The sequence below is a fragment of the Oncorhynchus nerka genome, linkage group LG9a (genome assembly GCF_034236695.1).
Source record: "Oncorhynchus nerka isolate Pitt River linkage group LG9a, Oner_Uvic_2.0, whole genome shotgun sequence".
In the NCBI taxonomy this organism is placed as follows: domain Eukaryota; kingdom Metazoa; phylum Chordata; class Actinopteri; order Salmoniformes; family Salmonidae; genus Oncorhynchus; species Oncorhynchus nerka.
The window spans coordinates 2,396,643-2,423,426 of NC_088404.1; the positions used below are offsets into that span (position 1 = coordinate 2,396,643).

At 42.6% G+C, this 26,784-nt stretch overlaps 1 protein-coding gene across 2 annotated transcripts in view; it reads left to right on the forward strand.

Moving 5' to 3' along the window:
- eps8l2 (EPS8 signaling adaptor L2) overlaps nucleotides 1-26,784 on the forward strand; it is a 125,528-nt gene that overhangs the window by 86,960 nt on the left and 11,784 nt on the right. For both annotated transcript variants that reach the window (XM_065022194.1, XM_065022193.1), the window contains 11 exons: nucleotides 6,429-6,505; nucleotides 8,954-9,080; nucleotides 11,192-11,280; nucleotides 12,544-12,618; nucleotides 17,781-17,929; nucleotides 18,725-18,893; nucleotides 19,483-19,517; nucleotides 19,743-19,851; nucleotides 22,786-22,917; nucleotides 23,416-23,488; nucleotides 23,989-24,178. In XM_065022194.1, the coding sequence (XP_064878266.1) occupies nucleotides 6,429-6,505; nucleotides 8,954-9,080; nucleotides 11,192-11,280; nucleotides 12,544-12,618; nucleotides 17,781-17,929; nucleotides 18,725-18,893; nucleotides 19,483-19,517; nucleotides 19,743-19,851; nucleotides 22,786-22,917; nucleotides 23,416-23,488; nucleotides 23,989-24,178 (1,225 nt within the window). The remainder of the gene's footprint in view (nucleotides 1-6,428; nucleotides 6,506-8,953; nucleotides 9,081-11,191; nucleotides 11,281-12,543; nucleotides 12,619-17,780; nucleotides 17,930-18,724; nucleotides 18,894-19,482; nucleotides 19,518-19,742; nucleotides 19,852-22,785; nucleotides 22,918-23,415; nucleotides 23,489-23,988; nucleotides 24,179-26,784) is intronic.

Consider the following 26,784-nt stretch of genomic DNA (forward strand, 5'->3'; position numbering starts at 1 on the left):
CAACAGTGCAGTAGTATCTAACTAAATGGTTGCATTCCCAGCTCCAACAGTAGTATCTAACTAAATGCCTGTGTTCCTAGCTCCAACAGTAATATCTAACTAAATGCTTGTGTTCCCAGCTCCAACAGTGTAGTAGTATCTAACTAAATGGTTGCATTCCCAGCTCCAACAGTAGTATCTAACTAAATGCCTGTGTTCCTAGCTCCAACAGTAATATCTAACTAAATGCTTGTGTTCCCAGCTCCAACAGTGTAGTAGTATCTAACTAAATGTTTGTGTTCCCAGCTCCAACAGTGCAGTAGTATCTAACTAAATGGTTGCATTCCCAGCTCCAACAGTGCAGTAGTATCTAACTAAATGGTTGCATTCCCAGCTCCAACAGTAATATCTAACTAAATGCTTGTGTTCCTAGCTCCAACAGTGCAGTAGTATCTAACTAAATGCTTGTGTTCCCAGCTCCAACAGTGCAGTAGTATCTAACTAAATGGTTGCATTCCCAGCTCCAACAGTGCAGTAGTATCTAACTAAATGGTTGCATTCCCAGCTCCAACAGTAATATCTAACTAAATGCTTGTGTTCCTAGCTCCAACAGTGCAGTAGTATCTAACTAAATGCTTGTGTTCCTAGCTCCAACAGTGCAGTAGTATCTAACTAAATGCTTGTGTTCCTAGCTCCAACAGTGCAGTAGTATCTAACTAAATGCTTGTGGTCCTAGCTCCCACCAGTGCAGTAGTATCTAACTAAATGCTTGTGTTCCTAGCTCCAACAGTGCAGTAATATCTAACTAAATGCTTGTGTTCCTAGCTCCAACAGTGCAGTAATATCTAACTAAATGCTTGTGTTCCCAGCTCCAACAGTGCAGTAGTATCTAACTAAATGCTTGTGTTCCCAGCTCCAACAGTGCAGTAATATCTAACTAAATGCTTGTGTTCCTAGCTCCCACAGTAGTATCTAACTAAATGATTGTGGTCCTAGCTCCCACCAGTGCAGTAGTATCTAACTAAATGCTTGTGTTCCTAGCTCCAACAGTGCAGTAATATCTAACTAAATGCTTGTGTTCCTAGCTCCAACAGTGCAGTAATATCTAACTAAATGCTTGTGTTCCCAGCTCCAACAGTGCAGTAGTATCTAACTAAATGCTTGTGTTCCCAGCTCCAACAGTGCAGTAATATCTAACTAAATGCTTGTGTTCCTAGCTCCCACAGTAGTATCTAACTAAATGCTTGTGTTCCCAGCTCCAACAGTGCAGTAGTATCTAACTAAATGCTTGTGTTCCTAGCTCCAACAGTGCAGTAATATCTAACTAAATGCTTGTGTTCCCAGCTCCAACAGTGCAGTAGTATCTAACTAAATGCTTGTGTTCCCAGCTCCAACAGTGCAGTAATATCTAACTAAATGCTTGTGTTCCTAGCTCCAACAGTAATATCTAACTAAATGCTTGTGTTCCCAGCTCCAACAGTGCAGTAGTATCTAACTAAATGGTTGCATTCCCAGCTCCAACAGTAGTATCTAACTAAATGCCTGTGTTCCTAGCTCCAACAGTAATATCTAACTAAATGCTTGTGTTCCCAGCTCCAACAGTGTAGTAGTATCTAACTAAATGGTTGCATTCCCAGCTCCAACAGTAGTATCTAACTAAATGCCTGTGTTCCTAGCTCCAACAGTAATATCTAACTAAATGCTTGTGTTCCCAGCTCCAACAGTGTAGTAGTATCTAACTAAATGTTTGTGTTCCCAGCTCCAACAGTGCAGTAGTATCTAACTAAATGGTTGCATTCCCAGCTCCAACAGTGCAGTAGTATCTAACTAAATGGTTGCATTCCCAGCTCCAACAGTAATATCTAACTAAATGCTTGTGTTCCTAGCTCCAACAGTGCAGTAGTATCTAACTAAATGCTTGTGTTTCTAGCTCCAACAGTGCAGTAGTATCTAACTAAATGCTTGTGTTCCTAGCTCCAACAGTGCAGTAGTATCTAACTAAATGCTTGTGTTCCTAGCTCGAACAGTGCAGTAGTATCTAACTAAATGCTTGTGGTCCTAGCTCCCACCAGTGCAGTAGTATCTAACTAAATGCTTGTGTTCCTAGCTCCAACAGTGCAGTAATATCTAACTAAATGCTTGTGTTCCTAGCTCCAACAGTGCAGTAATATCTAACTAAATGCTTGTGTTCCCAGCTCCAACAGTGCAGTAGTATCTAACTAAATGCTTGTGTTCCCAGCTCCAACAGTGCAGTAATATCTAACTAAATGCTTGTGTTCCTAGCTCCCACAGTAGTATCTAACTAAATGCTTGTGTTCCCAGCTCCAACAGTGCAGTAGTATCTAACTAAATGCTTGTGTTCCTAGCTCCAACAGTGCAGTAATATCTAACTAAATGCTTGTGTTCCCAGCTCCAACAGTGCAGTAGTATCTAACTAAATGCTTGTGTTCCCAGCTCCAACAGTGCAGTAATATCTAACTAAATGCTTGTGTTCCTAGCTCCCACAGTAATATCTAACTAAATGCTTGTGTTCCTAGCTCCCACAGTAGTATCTAACTAAATGCTTGTGTTTCTAGCTCCAACAGTAATATCTAACTAAATGCTTGTGTTCCTAGCTCCAAAGTGCAGTAATATCTAACTAAATGCTTGTGTTCCTAGCTCCAACAGTAATATCTAACTAAATGCTTGTGTTCCTAGCTCCAACAGTGCAGTAATATCTAACTAAATGCTTGTGTTCCTAGCTCCCACAGTAGTATCTAACTAAATGCTTGTGTTCCCAGCTCCAACAGTGCAGTAGTATCTAACTAAATGCTTGTGTTCCTAGCTCCAACAGTGCAGTAATATCTAACTAAATGCTTGTGTTCCCAGCTCCAACAGTGCAGTAGTATCTAACTAAATGCTTGTGTTCCCAGCTCCAACAGTGTAGTAGTATCTAACTAAATGTTTGTGTTCCCAGCTCCAACAGTGCAGTAGTATCTAACTAAATGGTTGCATTCCCAGCTCCAACAGTGCAGTAGTATCTAACTAAATGGTTGCATTCCCAGCTCCAACAGTAATATCTAACTAAATGCTTGTGTTCCTAGCTCCAACAGTGCAGTAGTATCTAACTAAATGCTTGTGTTCCCAGCTCCAACAGTGCAGTAGTATCTAACTAAATGGTTGCATTCCCAGCTCCAACAGTGCAGTAGTATCTAACTAAATGGTTGCATTCCCAGCTCCAACAGTAATATCTAACTAAATGCTTGTGTTCCTAGCTCCAACAGTGCAGTAGTATCTAACTAAATGCTTGTGTTCCTAGCTCCAACAGTGCAGTAGTATCTAACTAAATGCTTGTGTTCCTAGCTCCAACAGTGCAGTAGTATCTAACTAAATGCTTGTGGTCCTAGCTCCCACCAGTGCAGTAGTATCTAACTAAATGCTTGTGTTCCTAGCTCCAACAGTGCAGTAATATCTAACTAAATGCTTGTGTTCCTAGCTCCAACAGTGCAGTAATATCTAACTAAATGCTTGTGTTCCCAGCTCCAACAGTGCAGTAGTATCTAACTAAATGCTTGTGTTCCCAGCTCCAACAGTGCAGTAATATCTAACTAAATGCTTGTGTTCCTAGCTCCCACAGTAGTATCTAACTAAATGCTTGTGGTCCTAGCTCCCACCAGTGCAGTAGTATCTAACTAAATGCTTGTGTTCCTAGCTCCAACAGTGCAGTAATATCTAACTAAATGCTTGTGTTCCTAGCTCCAACAGTGCAGTAATATCTAACTAAATGCTTGTGTTCCCAGCTCCAACAGTGCAGTAGTATCTAACTAAATGCTTGTGTTCCCAGCTCCAACAGTGCAGTAATATCTAACTAAATGCTTGTGTTCCTAGCTCCCACAGTAGTATCTAACTAAATGCTTGTGTTCCCAGCTCCAACAGTGCAGTAGTATCTAACTAAATGCTTGTGTTCCTAGCTCCAACAGTGCAGTAATATCTAACTAAATGCTTGTGTTCCCAGCTCCAACAGTGCAGTAGTATCTAACTAAATGCTTGTGTTCCCAGCTCCAACAGTGCAGTAATATCTAACTAAATGCTTGTGTTCCTAGCTCCAACAGTAATATCTAACTAAATGCTTGTGTTCCCAGCTCCAACAGTGCAGTAGTATCTAACTAAATGGTTGCATTCCCAGCTCCAACAGTAGTATCTAACTAAATGCCTGTGTTCCTAGCTCCAACAGTAATATCTAACTAAATGCTTGTGTTCCCAGCTCCAACAGTGTAGTAGTATCTAACTAAATGGTTGCATTCCCAGCTCCAACAGTAGTATCTAACTAAATGCCTGTGTTCCTAGCTCCAACAGTAATATCTAACTAAATGCTTGTGTTCCCAGCTCCAACAGTGTAGTAGTATCTAACTAAATGTTTGTGTTCCCAGCTCCAACAGTGCAGTAGTATCTAACTAAATGGTTGCATTCCCAGCTCCAACAGTGCAGTAGTATCTAACTAAATGGTTGCATTCCCAGCTCCAACAGTAATATCTAACTAAATGCTTGTGTTCCTAGCTCCAACAGTGCAGTAGTATCTAACTAAATGCTTGTGTTTCTAGCTCCAACAGTGCAGTAGTATCTAACTAAATGCTTGTGTTCCTAGCTCCAACAGTGCAGTAGTATCTAACTAAATGCTTGTGTTCCTAGCTCGAACAGTGCAGTAGTATCTAACTAAATGCTTGTGGTCCTAGCTCCCACCAGTGCAGTAGTATCTAACTAAATGCTTGTGTTCCTAGCTCCAACAGTGCAGTAATATCTAACTAAATGCTTGTGTTCCTAGCTCCAACAGTGCAGTAATATCTAACTAAATGCTTGTGTTCCCAGCTCCAACAGTGCAGTAGTATCTAACTAAATGCTTGTGTTCCCAGCTCCAACAGTGCAGTAATATCTAACTAAATGCTTGTGTTCCTAGCTCCCACAGTAGTATCTAACTAAATGCTTGTGTTCCCAGCTCCAACAGTGCAGTAGTATCTAACTAAATGCTTGTGTTCCTAGCTCCAACAGTGCAGTAATATCTAACTAAATGCTTGTGTTCCCAGCTCCAACAGTGCAGTAGTATCTAACTAAATGCTTGTGTTCCCAGCTCCAACAGTGCAGTAATATCTAACTAAATGCTTGTGTTCCTAGCTCCCACAGTAATATCTAACTAAATGCTTGTGTTCCTAGCTCCCACAGTAGTATCTAACTAAATGCTTGTGTTTCTAGCTCCAACAGTAATATCTAACTAAATGCTTGTGTTCCTAGCTCCAACAGTGCAGTAATATCTAACTAAATGCTTGTGTTCCTAGCTCCAACAGTAATATCTAACTAAATGCTTGTGTTCCTAGCTCCAACAGTGCAGTAATATCTAACTAAATGCTTGTGTTCCTAGCTCCCACAGTAGTATCTAACTAAATGCTTGTGTTCCCAGCTCCAACAGTGCAGTAGTATCTAACTAAATGCTTGTGTTCCTAGCTCCAACAGTGCAGTAATATCTAACTAAATGCTTGTGTTCCCAGCTCCAACAGTGCAGTAGTATCTAACTAAATGCTTGTGTTCCCAGCTCCAACAGTGCAGTAATATCTAACTAAATGCTTGTGTTCCTAGCTCCCACAGTAATATCTAACTAAATGCTTGTGTTTCTAGCTCCAACAGTAATATCTAACTAAATGATTGTGTTCCTAGCTCCAACAGTGCAGTAATATCTAACTAAATGCTTGTGTTCCTAGCTCCAACAGTAATATCTAACTAAATGCTTGTGTTCCTAGCTCCAACAGTGCAGTAATATCTAACTAAATGCTTGTGTTCCTAGCTCCCACAGTAATATCTAACTAAATGCTTGTGTTCCTAGCTCCAACAGTAATATCTAACTAAATGCTTGTGTTCCAAGCTCCAGTAGAATAGAATACAGTATATACACACACAGACACCAGTAGAATAGAATACAGTATATACACACAGACACCAGTAGAATAGAATACAGTATATACACACAGACACCAGTAGAATATAATATAATATATATATACATATTAGATGAGTAAAGCAGTATGGAACCATTCTGACCAGTGTTCCATTATTAAAGTGGCCAGTGACTCCATGTCTATGTACATAAGGCAGCAGCCTCTAAGGTGCAGGGTTGAGTAACCGGGTGGAATGGCTAGTGATGGCTATTTAACAGTCTGATGGCCTTGAGATAGATGCTGTTGCCCCGTCCAGGTGTATGGGGGCCTTCTCCCTCTACTGTCTCCTAAAGTCCACAATCAGCTCCTTCGTTTGTTGACATTGAGGGAGAGGTTATTTTCCTGGCACCAGGGCCCTCACACTGACACACTGATACACACACACACACACACACACACACACATACTATTATAACCATGATTAACTGTTATCGTTGTTGTTGTTGTATATGAATAAATAAAGTAGACTCTGACTGTGTCTGTTAGACGTGGAAAGACGAGGCTCCGCACAGCAGGACCCAGAGTCCCATGAAAAGCTGGCCCAGCGTATTGAGAAGGACGTGGTGAGTTCCACTGTCACACCTTGTGACCTACATACTGATCCTAGCTATAATATATAATATAACACGCGTCTCTATCGGTCCTGCAGAAAGGCACTCATTGCTGCCTCCCTTTTTAAATCTCTTTTACCACCTCTAATCTTAACATAAATAGAAACACAACAGTTTCAAAGACTTAACTGAGTTACAGTTCATATGAGGAAATCAGTCCATTTAAATACATTCATTAGACCCTAATCTATGGATTGCACATGACTGTCGGTCACAGATATCTTTAAAAAGAAAAGTATGGGCGTGGATCAGACACCCAGTCAGTATCTGGTGTGGATCAGACACCCAGTCAGTATCTGGTGTGGATCAGACACCCAGTCAGTATCTGGTGTGGATCAGACACCCAGTCAGTATCTGGCATGGATCAGACACCCAGTCAGTATCTGCTGTGGATCAGACACCCAGTCAGTATCTGGCATTGATCAGACACCCAGTCAGTATCTGGTGTGGATCAGACACCCAGTCAGTATCTGGCATGGATCAGACACCCAGTCAGTATCTGGTGTGGATCAGACACCCAGTCAGTATCTGGTGTGGATCAGACACCCAGTCAGTATCTGGCATGGATCAGACACCCAGTCAGTATCTGCTGTGGATCAGACACCCAGTCAGTATCTGGCGTGGATCAGACACCCAGTCAGTATCTGGTGTGGATCAGACACCCAGTCAGTATCTGGTGTGGATCAGACACCCAGTCAGTATCTGCTGTGGATCAGACACCCAGTCAGTATCTGCTGTGGATCAGACACCCAGTCAGTATCTGCTGTGGATCAGACACCCAGTCAGTATCTGCTGTGGATCAGACACCCAGTCAGTATCTGCTGTGGATCAGACACCCAGTCAGTATCTGCTGTGGATCAGACACCCAGTCAGTATCTGCTGTGGATCAGACACCCACTCAGTATCTGCTGTGGATCAGACACCCAGTCAGTATCTGCTGTGGATCAGACACCCAGTCAGTATCTGGTGTGGATCAGACACCCAGTCAGTATCTGGTGTGGATCAGACACCCAGTCAGTATCTGCTGTGGATCAGACACCCAGTCAGTATCTGGCGTGGACCATTTGCCTCATACAGTGGGACACAATCAACAGCCAACATAGAGTTGATCAGGCTGTTGATTGTGTCCTGTGGAACGTTTTCAGCTTCCAGGAATCCAGATCCTTGTGACACGGGGCCGTGTATTATCCCGCTGAAACATGAGATGATGGCGGAGGATGAATGGCACAACAATGGGCCTCAAGATCTCGTCATTGTATTTCTCTGCATTCAAATTGCAATCGATAAAATACAATTGTCCGTAGCTTATGTATGTCCATCCCATAACCACACCCCACTGCGGTTGTGAGGCCGGTTGAACGTACTGCCAAATTCTCTAAAACGACGTTGGAGGCGGCTTATGGTGGAGAAATTAACATTCAATTATCAAAACAGTGGCGCAGCGGTCTAAGGGAAATGTGTTTAGGTCCCTGTTAGTGACATCTGTGTGGTGTGACAAAACTGCACATTTATTGAGTGGCTTTTTATTGTCACCAGCACAAGGTGCACCTGTGTAATGATCATGCTGTTTAATCAGCTTCTTGATATGCTACACCTGTCAGGTGGGTGGATTATCTTGGCGAAGGATAAATGCTCACTAACAGTGACGTAAACAAATTTGTGCACAAAATTTGAGAGAAATAACTTTTTTTTGTGCGTATGGAACATTTCTGGTATCTTTTATTTCAGCTCATGAAACATGGGAACAACACATTAACACTTTAATGTTGCTTTTCTATTTTGATTTCAGTGTAGTTATTTCTGTTACTTGCTTAGCGCCTGTAGATCTGTCTATTAGTAGTTACTCTGCTGTGTGTATTGTTCTCTTGCATGGTCGATAAATCACTCATTAGGCTTTCCCCTGCAGGACATTCTGAACTGTGCCTAAATCAGATTTGATCATGCTAACTTGGTGGTCAGCCATCACTCATTAGGCTTTCCCCTGCAGGACATTCTGAACTGTGCCTAAATCAGATTTGATCATGCTAACTTGGTGGTCAGCCATCACTCATTAGGCTTTCCCCTGCAGGACATTCTGAACTGTGCCTAAATCAGATTTGATCATGCTAACTTGGTGGTCAGCCATCACTCATTAGGCTTTCCCCTGCAGGACATTCTGAACTGTGCCTAAATCAGATTTGATCTTGCTAACTTGGTGGTCAGCCATCACTCATTAGGCTTTCCCCTGCAGGACATTCTGAACTGTGCCTAAATCAGATTTGATCATGCTAACTTAGTGGTCAGCCATCACTCATTAGGCTTTCCCCTGCAGGACATTCTGAACTGTGCCTAAATCAGATTTGATCTTGCTAACTTGGTGGTCAGCCATCACTCATTAGGCTTTCTTTCTTTCTCTTTTAGCAAATCCTGAACTGTTCCCTGGATGACATTGAGGTCTTTGTGGCTCGGCTGCAGAAGGCTGCGGAGGCGTTCTCTCAGCTCAACCAGCGCAACAAGAGTAAGAAGAGTAAGAAGAAAGGCCCAGCAGGTCTGTCTCCTCTTCTTCTGGTCAACTGACAATATGACACATATTGTCCACTAACACTTTCTATGTTCTCTTGTATTATACCTTCTCTTTAACTCTTTCATCAATTGAACTGTCTTTCTTGAATGATGGTATTGTCCACTATCTATGATGTAATCTATAGAGATGATGGAGAGCTCATCTTGAATGATGGTATTGTCCACTATCTATGATGTAATCTATAGAGATGATGGAGAGCTCATCTTGAATGATGGTATTGTCCACTATCTATGATGTAATCTATAGAGATGATGGAGAGCTCATCTTGAATGATGGTATTGTCCACTATCTATGATGTAATCTATAGAGATGATGGAGAGCTCATCTTGAATGATGGTATTGTCCACTATCTATGATGTAATCTATAGAGATGATGGAGAGCTCATCTTGAATGATGGTATTGTCCACTATCTATGATGTAATCTATAGAGATGATGGAGAGCTCATCTTGGATTATGGTATTGTCCACTATCTATGATGTAATCTATAGAGATGATGGAGAGCTCATCTTGGATTATGGTATTGTCCACTATCTATGATGTAATCTATAGAGATGATGGAGAGCTCATCTTGGATTATGGTATTGTCCACTATCTATGATGTAATCTATAGAGATGATGGAGAGTTTATCTTGAATGATAGTTTTGTCCACTATCGATGATGTAATCTATAGCTGTGGAGAGCTTCTTGTCCTTACTATGACTTGTATTCAAATAAAATCAAAACACATTTTGTTGGTCACATACACATGTAATGCGAGTATAGCGACATTCTTGTGCTTCTAGTTCCGACACGTGCAGTTATATCTAACAAGTAATCTAACAATTTCTCAACAACTACCTTATACACACAAATCTAAGTAAAGGAATGAAATAAGAATATATACATAGAAATAAATGGATGAACAATGACAGAGCAGCATAGGCAAGATGCAATAGGTGTTATAGAATACAGTATATACATATGAGATGAGTAATGTAAGATATGTACACATTATTAAAGGTGACTAGTGTTCCATTTATCAAAGTGGCCAATGATATCAAGTCTGTATATAGGCAGCAGCCGCTCTGTGCTAGTGGTGGCTGTTTAGCAGTCTAATTGCCTTGAGATACAAGATGTTTTTCAGTCTCTCGGTCCCTGCTTTGATGCACCTGTACTGACCTCGCCTTCTGGATGGTAGCGGGGTGAACAGGCAGTGGCTCGGGTGGTTATTGTCCTTGATGATCTTTATGGCCTTCCTGTGACATCGGGTGGTGTAGGTGTCCTGGAGGGCAGGTAGTTTGCCCCCCGGTGATGCGTTGTGCAGACCACACTACCTTCTGGAGAGCCTTGCGGTTGTGGGTGGTGAAGTTGTCTGTAAAAGTTTGTGAGGGTTTTAGGTGACAAGCCAAATTTCTTCAGCCTCCTGGGGTTGAAGAGGCGCTGTTGTGCCTTCTTCTCCACGCTGTCTGTGTGGGTGGACCATTTCAGGTTGTCCGTGATGTGTACGCCGAGGAACTTAACATTTTCCACCTTCTCCACTGCTGTCCTGTCGATGTGGATAAGGGGGGGGTCCTCCCTCTGCTGGTTCCTGAAGTCCATGATTACCTTCTGATCAAAGACACCTTGATCTGGGTGAAAAATGGGTAGCCGATGTTGAATACGTTGAATATTCTAAACTGGTCACATATGGACTAAAATCAGTTGGAATGAGTCTACAATTTCTCAGATGGTCTGTGTGGAATTAGAAAAAATTAATTAAATATTGATCTTGATCTTGTCAGATTTCATTTTTGACCTGGCTATACAGTTCTAAATTCTGAATGCAAATCTGAACAGATGATTCTATGCGGACGCAATCAACACAGCTAGATAGGCGTGTTATGTTGACTCTGCCCATCTGACCCCTCTCCCCTGCCTTGTGTGAAGCCTGTATGTTAATCTTGATACTACTATTAATAGCTGCGACCAGCAATGAACGGGGTTCACAGGACGACAGAAAGGACACAAGATCTGTTGGATTAATAACTCTATAGCAGTCTGTGTGTGGTCATGGCATGTTTGTCTCTCTCGCCTGTCTGTCTGCTTATTGACAGACGGCATGCTGACCCTGAGAGCGAAGCCCCCCTCCGAGGCAGAGTTCATTGATAGCCTACAGAAACTGAAGTTGGCCTTCAACCTGCTGGTGAGTGGACTTCCTCCTGCACAAACCTCCATTATGCGTATGTACATTATAGTACATCTGACAATTTAATAATTAGCAGATGCTCTGATCCAGAGGCACTACAGTAGTGAGTCATTTAGCAGACTCTCTGATCCAGAAACACTACAGTAGTGAGTCATTTAGCAGACTCTCTGATCCAGAAACACTACAGTAGTGAGTCATTTAGCAGACTCTCTTATCCAGAGCCACTACAGTAGTGAGTCATTTAATTAACAGACTCTCTGATCCAGAGACACTACAGTAGTGAGTCATTTAATTAACAGACTCTCTGATCCAGAGCCACTACAGTAGTGAGTCATTTAATTAACAGACTCTCTGATCCAGAGCCACTTACGGGAACTGTTAGGTTTTGCTCAAGGTCACTTTGACAGATTTTTCACCTAGTCGGCTCAGGCATTCAAACAAGCAACCTTCAGCTTACTGGCCCAATGTTCTTAACCCTTAGTACCAGTGGAGACCAAATCGCTCCCTACCCCTTTACTGTGGTTCTACCCCTTTACTGTGGTCCTAACCCTTTACTGTGGTCCTAACCCTTTACTGTGGTTCTACCCCTTTACTGTGGTCCTACCCCTTTACTGTGGTCCTACCCCTTTACTGTGGTCCTACCCCTTTACTGTGGTTCTAACCCTTTACTGTGGTCCTAACCCTTTACTGTGGTCCTACCCCTTTACTGTGGTCCTAACCCTTTACTGTGGTCCTACCCCTTTACTGTGGTCCTAACCCTTTACTGTGGTCCTACCCCTTTACTGTGGTCCTAACCCTTTACTGTGGTCCTAACCCTTTACTGTGGTTATACCCCTTTACTGTGGTCCTACCCCTTTACTGTGGTCCTACCCCTTTACTGTGGTCCTACCCCTTTACTGTGGTTCTACCCCTTTACTGTGGTCCTACCCCTTTACTGTGGTTCTACCCCTTTACTGTGGTCCTACCCCTTTACTGTGGTCCTACCCCTTTACTGTGGTCCTAACCTTTTGATGTTGACAGATTTAAAGGGGTGTTAAAAGGTTTAATCAAGCCAGTGATGGAGCCTCCACCATGTTGCTTACATCTATAAACATGGAAACATGAAAGGACCAAGGAGGTTCGAAGGGAATTGGGACAGATATATTTTAGTTTACTTCTCCAATGGACTGAATTGAAATAGAAACCTTGCTGCTACTTTCCTATACGGAGCTGTGGTGAACTGTCTCTAACAGTGTGTATTTGTCACTCTGCCCCCTGCAGGCCAAACTTAAGAAGCACATCCAGAACCCCAGTGCTTCTGAGCTGGTGCACTTCCTGTTTGGCCCCCTGGAGTTGGTAAGAACCTGACTGATACACAGAGATATATATGTTTCGTAGGGAGTGCATTCATAGCAGGCAAAGATGGTAGAAAGTTGGTTGAAGAGACAAAACAGCCAGATAACAACCTGAACCGTTTCAAATCTGGTTGCAATAATGACATCATCCAGCCTGTATTTAGATAGAGATTGTTGGGTGTTGTACTCTGTCCTTGCAGAGGAAATAAGTCTTACTGTTGCCGCCATCAGATGAGGTAGGAGAGTGTTTCTAAACATCAGACACGGGTCTTTCAGCTGGTCTTTTTAAATCAAACAAATGCCAGTGACATCAACTAAAATCTCAATGGACATGATATGGATGGTGTCTGTACCTTTTGGCCTTCTACTAAATGATGTCTGGCCAGCCAATCAGAACACTGTGTGCTTTAGGAAGCATTAAGGCTTCCCCACAATGTTGACTGAATCACTGTTATCGCCACACACAAATAATAGTCTATTGAAATGGGGAGGAGAACAGTTGAATGTTTGTATTGTCCTAGTCATCAACATGCCCTTCCCTCTATTGTCTTGTGTGTGTGTGTGTGTGTGTGTGTGTGTGTGTGTGTGTGTGTGTGTGTGTGTGTGTGTAGCTTTCCTGCAGGGGGGAAAGTCTAATGAGTGATGTACCTAGCATGCAAACACACACCCTTCCATCATGGAACTAAGCAGACCGGATCAGTGTGGTTATATCCCACATCAGGTGCAACCACCACAATTGCCAAATGATGGAGGATAGATTTACCTAACCCTGACGGGTTTTATTGAGACAGACACACCTGGTAACTAGATTTACCTAACCCTGACGTGTTTTATTGAGACAGACACACCTGGTAACTAGATTTACCTAACCCTGACGGGTTTTATTGAGACAGACACACCTGGTAACTAGATTTACCTAACCCTGACGAGTTTTATTGAGACAGACACACCTGGTAACTAGATTTACCTAACCCTGACGTGTTTTATTGAGACAGACACACCTGGTAACTAGATTTACCTAACCCTGACGGGTTTTATTGAGACAGACACACCTGGTAACTAGATTTACCTAACCCTGACGGGTTTTATTGAGACAGACACACCTGGTAACTAGATTTACCTAACCCTGACGGGTTTTATTGAGACAGACACACCTGGTAACTAGATTTACTTAACCCTGACGTGTATTATTGAGACAGACACACCTGGTTACTGTCTCATGGCAACATAGCCTGATAGTACACCTGGTTACTGTCTCATGGCAACATAGCCTTATAGTACACCTGGTTACTGTCTCATGGCAACAGAGCCTTATAGTACACCTGGGTACTGTCTCATGGCAACAGAGCCTGATAGTACACCTAGTTACTGTCTCATGGTAACATAGCCTGATAGTACACCTGGTTACTCTCTCATGGCAACATAGCCTTATAGTACACCTGGTTACTCTCTCATGGCAACATAGCCTTATAGTACACCTGGTTACTGTGTCATGGTAACATAGCCTTATAGTACACCTGGTTACTGTCTCATGGTAACAGAGCCTGATAGTACACCTGGTTACTGTCTCATGGTAACAGAGCCTGATAGTACACCTGGTTACTCTCTCATGGCAACATAGCCTTATAGTACACCTGGTTACTGTCTCATGGCAACAGAGCCTGATAGTACACCTAGTTACTCTCTCATGGTAACATAGCCTGATAGTACACCTGGTTACTGTCTCATGGTAACATAGCCTGATAGTACACCTGGTTACTGTCTCATGGCAACATAGCCTTATAGTACACCTGGGTACTGTCTCATGGCAACAGAGCCTGATAGTACACCTGGTTACTGTGTCATGGCAACATAGCCTGATAGTACACCTGGTTACTGTCTCATGGTAACATAGCCTTATAGTACACCTGGGTACTGTCTCATGGCAACATAGCCTTATAGTACACCTGGGTACTGTCTCATGGTAACATAGCCTTATAGTACACCTGGGTACTGTCTCATGGCAACAGAGCTTGATAGTACACCTGGTTACTGTGTCATGGCAACATAGCCTTATAGTACACCTGGTTACTCTCTCATGGCAACATAGCCTGATAGTACACCTGGTTACTGTCTCATGGTAACATAGCCTTATAGTACACCTGCTTACTGTCTCATGGTAACATAGCCTTATAGTACACCTGGTTACTGTCTCATGGCAACAGAGCCTGATAGTACACCTAGTTACTCTCTCATGGTAACATAGCCTGATAGTACACCTGGTTACTGTCTCATGGTAACATAGCCTGATAGTACACCTGGTTACTGTCTCATGGCAACATAGCCTTATAGTACACCTGGGTACTGTCTCATGGCAACAGAGCCTGATAGTACACCTGGTTACTGTGTCATGGCAACATAGCCTGATAGTACACCTGGTTACTGTCTCATGGTAACATAGCCTTATAGTACACCTGGGTACTGTCTCATGGCAACATAGCCTTATAGTACACCTGGGTACTGTCTCATGGTAACATAGCCTTATAGTACACCTGGGTACTGTCTCATGGCAACAGAGCTTGATAGTACACCTGGTTACTGTGTCATGGCAACATAGCCTTATAGTACACCTGGTTACTCTCTCATGGCAACATAGCCTGATAGTACACCTGGTTACTGTCTCATGGTAACATAGCCTTATAGTACACCTGGTTACTGTCTCATGGTAACATAGCCTTATAGTACACCTGGTTACTGTCTCATGGCAACAGAGCCTGATAGTACACCTGGGTACTGTCTCATGGCAACAGAGCCTTATAGTACACCTGGTTACTGTCTCATGGCAACATAGCCTTATAGTACACCTGGGTACTGTCTCATGGCAACAGAGCTTGATAGTACACCTGGTTACTGTGTCATGGCAACATAGCCTTATAGTACACCTGGGTACTGTCTCATGGCAACAGAGCTTGATAGTACACCTGGTTACTGTCTCATGGTAACATAGCCTTATAATACACCTGGTTACTGTCTCATGGCAACATAGCCTTATAGTACACCTGGGTACTGTCTCATGGCAACAGAGCCTGATAGTACACCTAGTTACTGTCTCATGGTAACATAGCCTGATAGTACACCTGGTTACTCTCTCATGGTAACATAGCCTGATAGTACACCTAGTTACTGTCTCATGTTAACAGAGCCTTACAGTACACCTGGGTACTGTCTCATGGTAACATAGCCTTATAGTACACCTGGTTACTGTCTCATGGTAACAGAGCCTGATAGTACACCTGGTTACTGTCTCATGGTAACAGAGCCTGATAGTACACCTGGTTACTCTCTCATGGCAACATAGCCTTATAGTACACCTGGTTACTGTCTCATGGCAACAGAGCCTGATAGTACACCTAGTTACTCTCTCATGGTAACATAGCCTGATAGTACACCTGGTTACTGTCTCATGGTAACATAGCCTGATAGTACACCTGGTTACTGTCTCATGGCAACATAGCCTTATAGTACACCTGGGTACTGTCTCATGGCAACAGAGCCTGATAGTACACCTGGTTACTGTGTCATGGCAACATAGCCTGATAGTACACCTGGTTACTGTCTCATGGTAACATAGCCTTATAGTACACCTGGGTACTGTCTCATGGCAACATAGCCTTATAGTACACCTGGGTACTGTCTCATGGTAACATAGCCTTATAGTACACCTGGGTACTGTCTCATGGCAACAGAGCTTGATAGTACACCTGGTTACTGTGTCATGGCAACATAGCCTTATAGTACACCTGGTTACTCTCTCATGGCAACATAGCCTGATAGTACACCTGGTTACTGTCTCATGGTAACATAGCCTTATAGTACACCTGGTTACTGTCTCATGGTAACATAGCCTTATAGTACACCTGGTTACTGTCTCATGGCAACAGAGCCTGATAGTACACCTAGTTACTCTCTCATGGTAACATAGCCTGATAGTACACCTGGTTACTGTCTCATGGTAACATAGCCTGATAGTACACCTGGTTACTGTCTCATGGCAACATAGCCTTATAGTACACCTGGGTACTGTCTCATGGCAACAGAGCCTGATAGTACACCTGGTTACTGTGTCATGGCAACATAGCCTGATAGTACACCTGGTTACTGTCTCATGGTAACATAGCCTTATAGTACACCTGGGTACTGTCTCATGGCAACATAGCCTTATAGTACACCTGGGTACTGTCTCATGGTAACATAGCCTTATAGTACACCTGGGTACTGTCTCATGGCAACAGAGCTTGATAGTACACCTGGTTACTGTGTCATGGCAACATAGCCTTATAGTACACCTGGTTACTCTCTCATGGCAACATAGCCTGATAGTACACCTGGTTACTGTCTCATGGTAACATAGCCTTATAGTACACCTGGTTACTGTCTCATGGTAACATAGCCTTATAGTACACCTGGTTACTGTCTCATGGCAACAGAGCCTGATAGTACACCTGGGTACTGTCTCATGGCAACAGAGCCTTATAGTACACCTGGTTACTGTCTCATGGCAACATAGCCTTATAGTACACCTGGGTACTGTCTCATGGCAACAGAGCTTGATAGTACACCTGGTTACTGTGTCATGGCAACATAGCCTTATAGTACACCTGGGTACTGTCTCATGGCAACAGAGCTTGATAGTACACCTGGTTACTGTCTCATGGTAACATAGCCTTATAATACACCTGGTTACTGTCTCATGGCAACATAGCCTTATAGTACACCTGGGTACTGTCTCATGGCAACAGAGCCTGATAGTACACCTAGTTACTGTCTCATGGTAACATAGCCTGATAGTACACCTGGTTACTCTCTCATGGTAACATAGCCTGATAGTACACCTAGTTACTGTCTCATGTTAACAGAGCCTTACAGTACACCTGGGTACTGTCTCATGGTAACATAGCCTGATAGTACACCTAGTTACTGTCTCATGGTAACATAGCCTGATAGTACACCTGGCTACTCTCTCATGGTAACATAGCCTGATAGTACACCTAGTTACTGTCTCATGGTAACATAGCCTGATAGTACACCTGGCTACTCTCTCATGGTAACATAGCCTGATAGTACACCTGGCTACTTCCAGGTGCTCTAGTGTATGAGCTGTGTCCTCTACCCTCTGACCTCTAGGTTCTCCAGTCCTGTGGTAGTCCAGAGCTACCCCGCTCGGTGGTCTCCCCTCACCTGTCGAGAGATGCAGTAGACTTCCTGAGAGGTCACCTGACGCCTAAAGAGATGACCATCTTTGAACTGCTGGGAGACGGGTGGACACGACCTAGGTGAGTGTGTGGGGTTTCTGGAAGGTACTACGCTGCGTACAGACTAAAGTGGCCAAATATCTCCTTAAAATGAAGCACATTAATCTGCTTTACAATGAGTGTAGATAGAGCCTAACTGGTATATATACAGAACGTGTGAGTTTCCAGTTTGGGGAAGATAATTTTCACCATTAAAATGCACCTTTATAATAAAAGTATTAGGTGCATAATCACTATTGATAATGGTGTTTTCCTCTGATGGAACATTCTCGCTTGTAACCTTGCCGTGTGCGCATTGCTGCACTTATAACGTGAAGAAATAGCCTCATAGTTTATCACCATTTTAAGCTAAATGATCTGTTGCATCAGAATCATTGAGTAAAAACGTTTTTTTTTTTTTTTAATGCTAGTGATTGTATTAATTTGGGATCTGTGCGCGCTCCCTCAAATCGTTTGGGGAAAATAGCCTGCTGTTAAGCTGTTCAGCCTGCTGTTAAACTGTTCAGCCTGCTGTTAAACTGTTCAGCCTGCTGTTAAGCTGTTCAGCCTGCTGTTAAACTGTTCAGCCTGCTGTTAAGCTGTTCAGCCTGCTGTTAAACTGTTCAGCCTGCTGTTATACTGTTCAGCCTGCTGTTAAGCTGTTCAGCCTGCTGTTAAACTGTTCAGCCTGCTGTTAAACTGTTCAGCCTGCTGTTAAACTGTTCAGCCTGCTGTTAAACTGTTCAGCCTGCTGTTACAATACTTTATAAGTTGTTATACACTCTCTGTATCAGCATTAACAACCTCCCCCCGACCCCTGACCCCTGCCCCTTGCAGAGCGGACTGGCTGCGGGACCACTGTGCTCCTACATACTTCCCTAAATTCAGGAATGGGTGGGAGCCCCCAGCTGAGCTGTTCAGGACCTCCCCGTGGGAGACAGAGGGATCAGGGGAACCTCCCAGGTCCCCCATATCCAACCTCCTGTCCCCCTACAAGTCAGACGAGGTGTGTACACAGACACACACATACAGACACACACACGTTCTACACTCGTACATTTTTAGGCTGCTGTCCATTTGAGTCATTCTAGTAGATTTTTCCCAGCCATCCAGACTCCTCCCAGCCATCCATTGTTAGTTCTTCATTTGTTTGTTTACATTTCTTCAGTGATGCAGGTTTGAGATACTTTGAGTTATTTACTAGTTCAGTGTGTTACACTAGTCAGAAACACACTAGTCAGAAACACACTAGTCAGAAACACATTTACATTTACATTTAAGTCATTTAGCAGACGCTCTTATCCAGAGCGACTTACAAATTGGTGCTTTCACCTTATGACATCCAGTGGAACAGCCACTTTACAATAGTGCATCTAGGTCTTTTTAGGGGGGTGAGAAGGATTACTTTATCCTATCCTAGTTATTCCTTAAAGAGGTGGGGTTTCAAGTACACTAGTCCAGAACATATTTATTTATTTAACCTTTATTTAAGAACTAATTCTTATTTACAATGACGGCCTACCTCGGCCTGCTCTCTCCCCGGACGATGCTGGTCAGATTGTGCGCCGCCCTATAACATTTTCTCTCTCTTCCAGATGTTTGGAACCCAGTCTTTAAACTCATCGAATGGGTAAATGGATTATATTTCCCAGATTACCACTACTGTGATTCTACATTACATGCTGCTACTACCGTTACTTAACAAAAAATGTTTCTCAAATTGTTATTTCTTGAGCTGCTATAAAACGTATACGCTGTTGTAGTGTTAATACAGACCATGTAACAGAAGTGTAGCTAAATCTGGGCCAATGTTTATTGTGCGAGAAATAACTCATGCATTTGTCTCCTGTCCCAGGTCCAACAATGGGCTGACCTCCTCGTCCCGTAAATATGCCAAGATCCGCTACCACTTTGTGGCCCGCAATGCCAACGAACTGTCAGTACTGCAGGACGAGGTGCTGGAGGTACGACATCTATATTATAATGCTGTCAGTACTGCAGGACGAGGTGCTGGAGGTACGACATCTATATTATAATACTGTCAGTACTGCAGGACGAGGTGCTGGAGGTACGACATCTATATTATAATACTGTCAGTACTGCAGGACGAGGTGCTGGAGGTACGACATCTATATTATAATACTGTCAGTACTGCATGACGAGGTGGTGGAGGTACGACATCTATATTATAATACTGTCAGTACTGCAGGACGAGGTGCTGGAGGTACGACATCTATATTATAATACTGTCAGTACTGCAGGACGAGGTGCTGGAGGTACGACATCTATATTATAATACTGTCAGTACTGCAGCACGAGGTGCTGGAGGTACGACATCTATATTATAATACTGTCAGTACTGCAGGACGAGGTGCTGGAGGTACGACATCTATATTATAATACTGTCAGTACTGCAGCACGAGGTGCTGGAGGTACGACATCTATATTATAATACTGTCAGTACTGCAGGACGAGGTGCTGGAGGTACGACATCTATATTATAATACTGTCAGTACTGCAGGACGAGGTGCTGGAGGTACGACATCTATATTATAATACTGTCAGTACTGCAGGACGAGGTGCTGGAGGTACGACATCTATATTATAATACTGTCAGTACTGCAGGACGAGGTGCTGGAGGTACGACATCTATATTATAATACTGTCAGTACTGCAGGACGAGGTGCTGGAGGTACGACATCTATATTATAATACTGTCAGTACTGCATGACGAGGTGGTGGAGGTACGACATCTATATTATAATACTGTCAGTACTGCAGGACGAGGTGCTGGAGGTACGACATCTATATTATAATACTGTCAGTACTGCAGGACGAGGTGCTGGAGGTACGACATCTATATTATAATACTGTCAGTACTGCAGGACGAGGTGCTGGAGGTACGACATCTATATTATAATACTGTCAGTACTGCAGGACGAGGTGCTGGAGGTACGGCATCTATATTATAATACTGTCAGTACTGCAGCACGAGGTGCTGGAGGTACGGCATCTATATTATAATACTGTCAGTACTGCAGGACGAGGTGCTGGAGGTACGACATCTATATTATAATACTGTCAGTACTGCAGGACGAGGTGCTGGAGGTACGACATCTATATTATAATACTGTCAGTACTGCAGGACGAGGTGCTGGAGGTACGACATCTATATTATAATACTGTCAGTACTGCAGGACGAGGTGCTGGAGGTACGACATCTATATTATAATACTGTCAGTACTGCAGGACGAGGTGCTGGAGGTACGACATCTATATTATAATACTGTCAGTACTGCAGGACGAGGTGCTGGAGGTACGACATCTATATTATAATACTGACAATATGATAATATGACAGTATATAGTCTGGTGCTGATAGTATGATAGTATATAGTCTGGTGCTGATAGTATGATAGTATATAGTCTGGTGCTGATAGTATGATAGTATATAGTCTGGTGCTGATAGTATGATAGTATATAGTCTGGTGCTGATAGTATATAGTCTGGTGCTGATAGTTTATTGTCTGGTGCTGATAGAGAGTCAGAGTGACATGCAGAGTGACATGCAGAGTGACATGCAGAGTGACATGCAGAGTCAGAGTGACATGCAGAGTGACATGCAGAGTCAGAGTGACATGCAGAGTGACATGCAGAGTGACATGCAGAGTCAGAGTGACATGCAGAGTGACATGCAGAGTGACATGCAGAGTCAGAGTGACATGCAGAGTGACATGCAGAGTGACATGCAGAGTGACATGCAGAGTCAGAGTGACATGCAGAGTCAGAGTGACATGCAGAGTCAGAGTGACATGCAGAGTGACATGCAGAGTGACATGCAGAGTCAGAGTGACATGCAGAGTGACATGCAGAGTCAGAGTGACATGCAGAGTGACATGCAGAGTCAGAGTGACATGCAGAGTGACATGCAGAGTCAGAGTGACATGCAGAGTGACATGCAGAGTGACATGCAGAGTCAGAGTGACATGCAGAGTCAGAGTGACATGCAGAGTCAGAGTGACATGCAGAGTCAGAGTGACATGCAGAGTCAGAGTGACAGTCAGAGTGACATGCAGAGTCAGAGTGACATGCAGAGTCAGAGTGACATGCAGAGTGACATGCAGAGTGACATGCAGAGTGACATGCAGAGTCAGAGTGACATGCAGAGTGACATGCAGAGTGACATGCAGAGTCAGAGTGACATGCAGAGTGACATGCAGAGTGACATGCAGAGTGACATGCAGAGTGACATGCAGAGTGACATGCAGAGTCAGAGTGACATGCAGAGTCAGAGTGACATGCAGAGTGACATGCAGAGTGACATGCAGAGTGACATGCAGAGTGACATGCAGAGTCAGAGTGACATGCAGAGTGACATGCAGAGTCAGAGTGACATGCAGAGTGACATGCAGAGTGACATGCAGAGTCAGAGTGACATGCAGAGTCAGAGTGACATGCAGAGTGACATGCAGAGTCAGAGTGACATGCAGAGTCAGAGTGACATGCAGAGTGACATGTTGACTTCTGGGTTGTGGGTTCGATTCATGCTTGGGACACACATATGAAAATGCATGTTTCAGATTAAAAAACAACAACATGCTAAATGGTTTATTATTATTATTATTATTATTATTATTATTATTATTATTATTATTATTATTATTATTATTATTATTGCTATTATTTAGGGCATTGTGGCATTGTGGCGGCAGCATAGCCTAGTGGTTAGAGCGTTGGACTAGTAACCGAAAGGTTGCAAGATCGAATCCCGAGCTGACATGATAAAAGGCAGTTAACCCACTGTTCCTAGGCCGTCATTGAAAATAAGAATTTGTTCTTAACTGACTTGCCTGGTTAAATAAATGTACAGATTTTTAAAATAAAAAGTGTCCCTGCAGGTGATAGAGGACGATAAACAGTGGTGGAAACTGAGGAACAGGAGTGGCCAATCAGGATACGTCCCCTACAACGTCCTGGATGTGGTCAAACTAGAGGAACCACACGGCATGGCTGAACCTCTCTATAGCCAGGTAACATTACACACACACACATTATCATAAACGCACACATTAGAAAGCACACACACACACACACTATCATGCACAATATGATATACAGACACATTATCACAGACATGCACACACTCAATATCATATGCATACATATTATCACACACACACACACACACACACAGCTACTGTTCACACATAATGTATAACCTTCAGTTATGCACACTCCCTCTATACTTCTAAAACACACCACACATCTTTATGATACCTCCCCTTCTCCGTACTTTACAAGCCCTGTACCCACCTACCAATGCATCCTGGCAACCAGTTGAACACATTTTGAAACATTATCAAACATTTTTAGAAAAATGAACCTGTTCTCCCTGACAGCATTTGACATTATTTAAGAGCATCTGGATAAGCACTATATAAATCCAATCTATTCATGAATGATTAACGTCCTTTTCATGTGTCTTTCTTTTGTCTCTGTGTGTGTCTGTGTCACCTCTGGTTGGCCAGCCCTACAGCCCTACCTCTCCCTCCAGCTCTCTAGGTAGAGGGGAGAGCTTTGACATGGGCCGCTTCAAAGAATGTGAGTCTCATAGCTTTCGTTTACTACTCTACACAATCTAGATAACTGCTTATCTGAGCTCAAGGTTTTTACGAGTTTCCTCATCTTAGCTACAAGGACCTCTGCACTTATAGATGAGCAGGTATACCTCTTAAACAGTTACTTCCCCTGTCTCTCTTTCTGTCTCTCTCTTTCCCTCGGTCTCTCGCTCTCTCCCCTGCCATTGATCCCCTGTCTCTCTGTTCTCCACAATCTGTTCTCTCTTTCTGTCTCTCTCTTCCCCTCGGTCTCTCGCTCTCTCCCCTGCCATTGATCCCCTGTCTCTCTGTTCTCCACAATCTGTTCTCTCTTTCTGTCTCTCTCTTCCCCTCGGTCTCTCGCTCTCTCCCCTGCCATTGATCCCCTGTCTCTCTGTTCTCCACAATCTGTTCTCTCTTTCTGTCTCTCTCTTCCCCTCGGTCTCTCGCTCTCTCCCCTGCCATTGATCCTCTGTCTCTCCCTCTCTCCCTCCCTTCCCCCAGCTCGGACACACCAGATGGATGAGGTGAATGATGAGTTGTTGAAGAGGATCACTACTAATAAGTCCAATCCTCCGGGCCGTAACTTCAGGGTAGAGCGCCCCTCAGACAGCAGCTCCTCTCCTCCTCTCACCTTAGACTCCAGCCCACCGCAGGTCACCGCCTGGCTCAATGCCAAGGGATTCTCTAAACCGTGAGTCACCATACTTGGCTGTGTGTTAAGAAGACATGATATACGCACGTACGCACGCACGCACGCACACACACACACACACACACACACACACACACACACACACACACACACACACACACACACACACACACACACACAAAAACATAAATAAACACACAGGCAGGCAGATATCAGTTAAAGTTTATGTACTTACAATCGTGAGGAAGAGAGAAAAGTGACAAAGTGCTGGCTTCAGTTATCTCATGGTATTATCATGCTGGTCTTCAGTTAGCTCATGGTATTATCATGCTGGTCTTCAGTTATCTCATGGTATTAGCATGCTACATAGTCTTCAGTTATCTCATGGTATTATCATGCTACATAGTCTTCAGTTATCTCATGGTATTATCATGCTGGCTTCAGTTATCTCATGGTATTATCATGCTGGTCTTCAGTTATCTCATGGTATTATCATGCTATATAGTCTTCAGTTATCTCATGGTATTATCATGCTACATAGTCTTCAGTTATCTCATGGTATTATCATGCTACATAGTCTTCAGTTATCTCATGGTATTATCATGCTACATAGTCTTCAGTTATCTCATGGTATTATCATGCTGGTCTTCAGTTATCTCATGGTATTATCATGCTATATAGTCTTCAGTTAGCTCATGGTATTATCATGCTGGTCTTCAGTTAGCTCATGGTATTATCATGCTACATAGTCTTCAGTTATCTCATGGTATTATCATGCTATATAGTCTTCAGTTATCTCATGGTATTATCATGCTGGTCTTCAGTTATCTCATGGTATTATCATGCTACATAGTCTTCAGTTATCTCATGGTATTAGCATGCTACATAGTCTTCAGTTATCTCATGGTATTAGCATGCTACATAGTCTTCAGTTATCTCATGGTATTATCATGCTATATAGTCTTCAGTTATCTCATGGTATTAGCATGCTACATAGTCTTCAGTTATCTCATGGTATTATCATGCTATATAGTCTTCAGTTATCTCATGGTATTATCATGCTACGTAGTCTTCAGTTATCTCATGGTATTATCATGCTGGCTTCAGTTATCTCATGGTATTATCATGCTGGTCTTCAGTTATCTCATGGTATTATCATGCTATATAGTCTTCAGTTATCTCATGGTATTATCATGCTACATAGTCTTCAGTTATCTCATGGTATTATCATGCTATATAGTCTTCAGTTATCTCATGGTATTATCATGCTACATAGTCTTCAGTTATCTCATGGTATTATCATGCTGGCTTCAGTTATCTCATGGTATTATCATGCTGGTCTTCAGTTATCTCATGGTATTATCATGCTATATAGTCTTCAGTTATCTCATGGTATTATCATGCTGGTCTTCAGTTATCTCATGGTATTATCATGCTACATAGTCTTCAGTTATCTCATGGTATTAGCATGCTACATAGTCTTCAGTTATCTCATGGTATTAGCATGCTACATAGTCTTCAGTTATCTCATGGTATTATCATGCTATATAGTCTTCAGTTATCTCATGGTATTAGCATGCTACATAGTCTTCAGTTATCTCATGGTATTATCATGCTATATAGTCTTCAGTTATCTCATGGTATTATCATGCTATATAGTCTTCAGTTAGCTCATGGTATTAGCATGCTACATAGTCTTCAGTTAGCTCATGGTATTAGCATGCTACATAGTCTTCAGTTATCTCATGGTATTATTATGCTATATAGTCTTCAGTTATCTCATGGTATTATATCATGCTACATAGTCTTCAGTTATCTCATGGTATTATCATGCTGGCTTCAGTTATCTCATGGTATTATCATGCTGGTCTTCAGTTATCTCATGGTATTATCATGCTACATAGTCTTCAGTTAGCTCATGGTATTAGCATGCTACATAGTCTTCAGTTATCTCATGGTATTAGCATGCTACATAGTCTTCAGTTATCTCATGGTATTATCATGCTACATAGTCTTCAGTTATCTCATGGTATTATCATGCTACATAGTCTTCAGTTAGCTCATGGTATTAGCATGCTACATAGTCTTCAGTTATCTCATGGTATTATCATGCTACATAGTCTTCAGTTATCTCATGGTATTATCATGCTACATAGTCTTCAGTTAGCTCATGGTATTAGCATGCTACATAGTCTTCAGTTATCTCATGGTATTATCATGCTGGCTTCAGTTATCTCATGGTATTATCATGCTACATAGTCTTCAGTTATCTCATGGTATTATCATGCTACATAGTCTTCAGTTATCTCATGGTATTATCATGCTACATAGTCTTCAGTTATCTCATGGTATTATCATGCTACATAGTCTTCAGTTATCTCATGGTATTATCATGCTACATTATCTCATGTCTTCTTCAGTTATCTCATGGTATTATCATGCTACATAGTCTTCAGTTATCTCATGGTATTAGCATGCTACATAGTCTTCAGTTAGCTCATGGTATTATCATGCTACATATCTCTTCAGTTATCTCATGGTATTATCATGCTATATAGTCTTCAGTTATCTCATGGTATTATCATGCTACATAGTCTGGGTATTATCATGCTACAGTCTTCATTAGCTCATGGTATTATGCTATA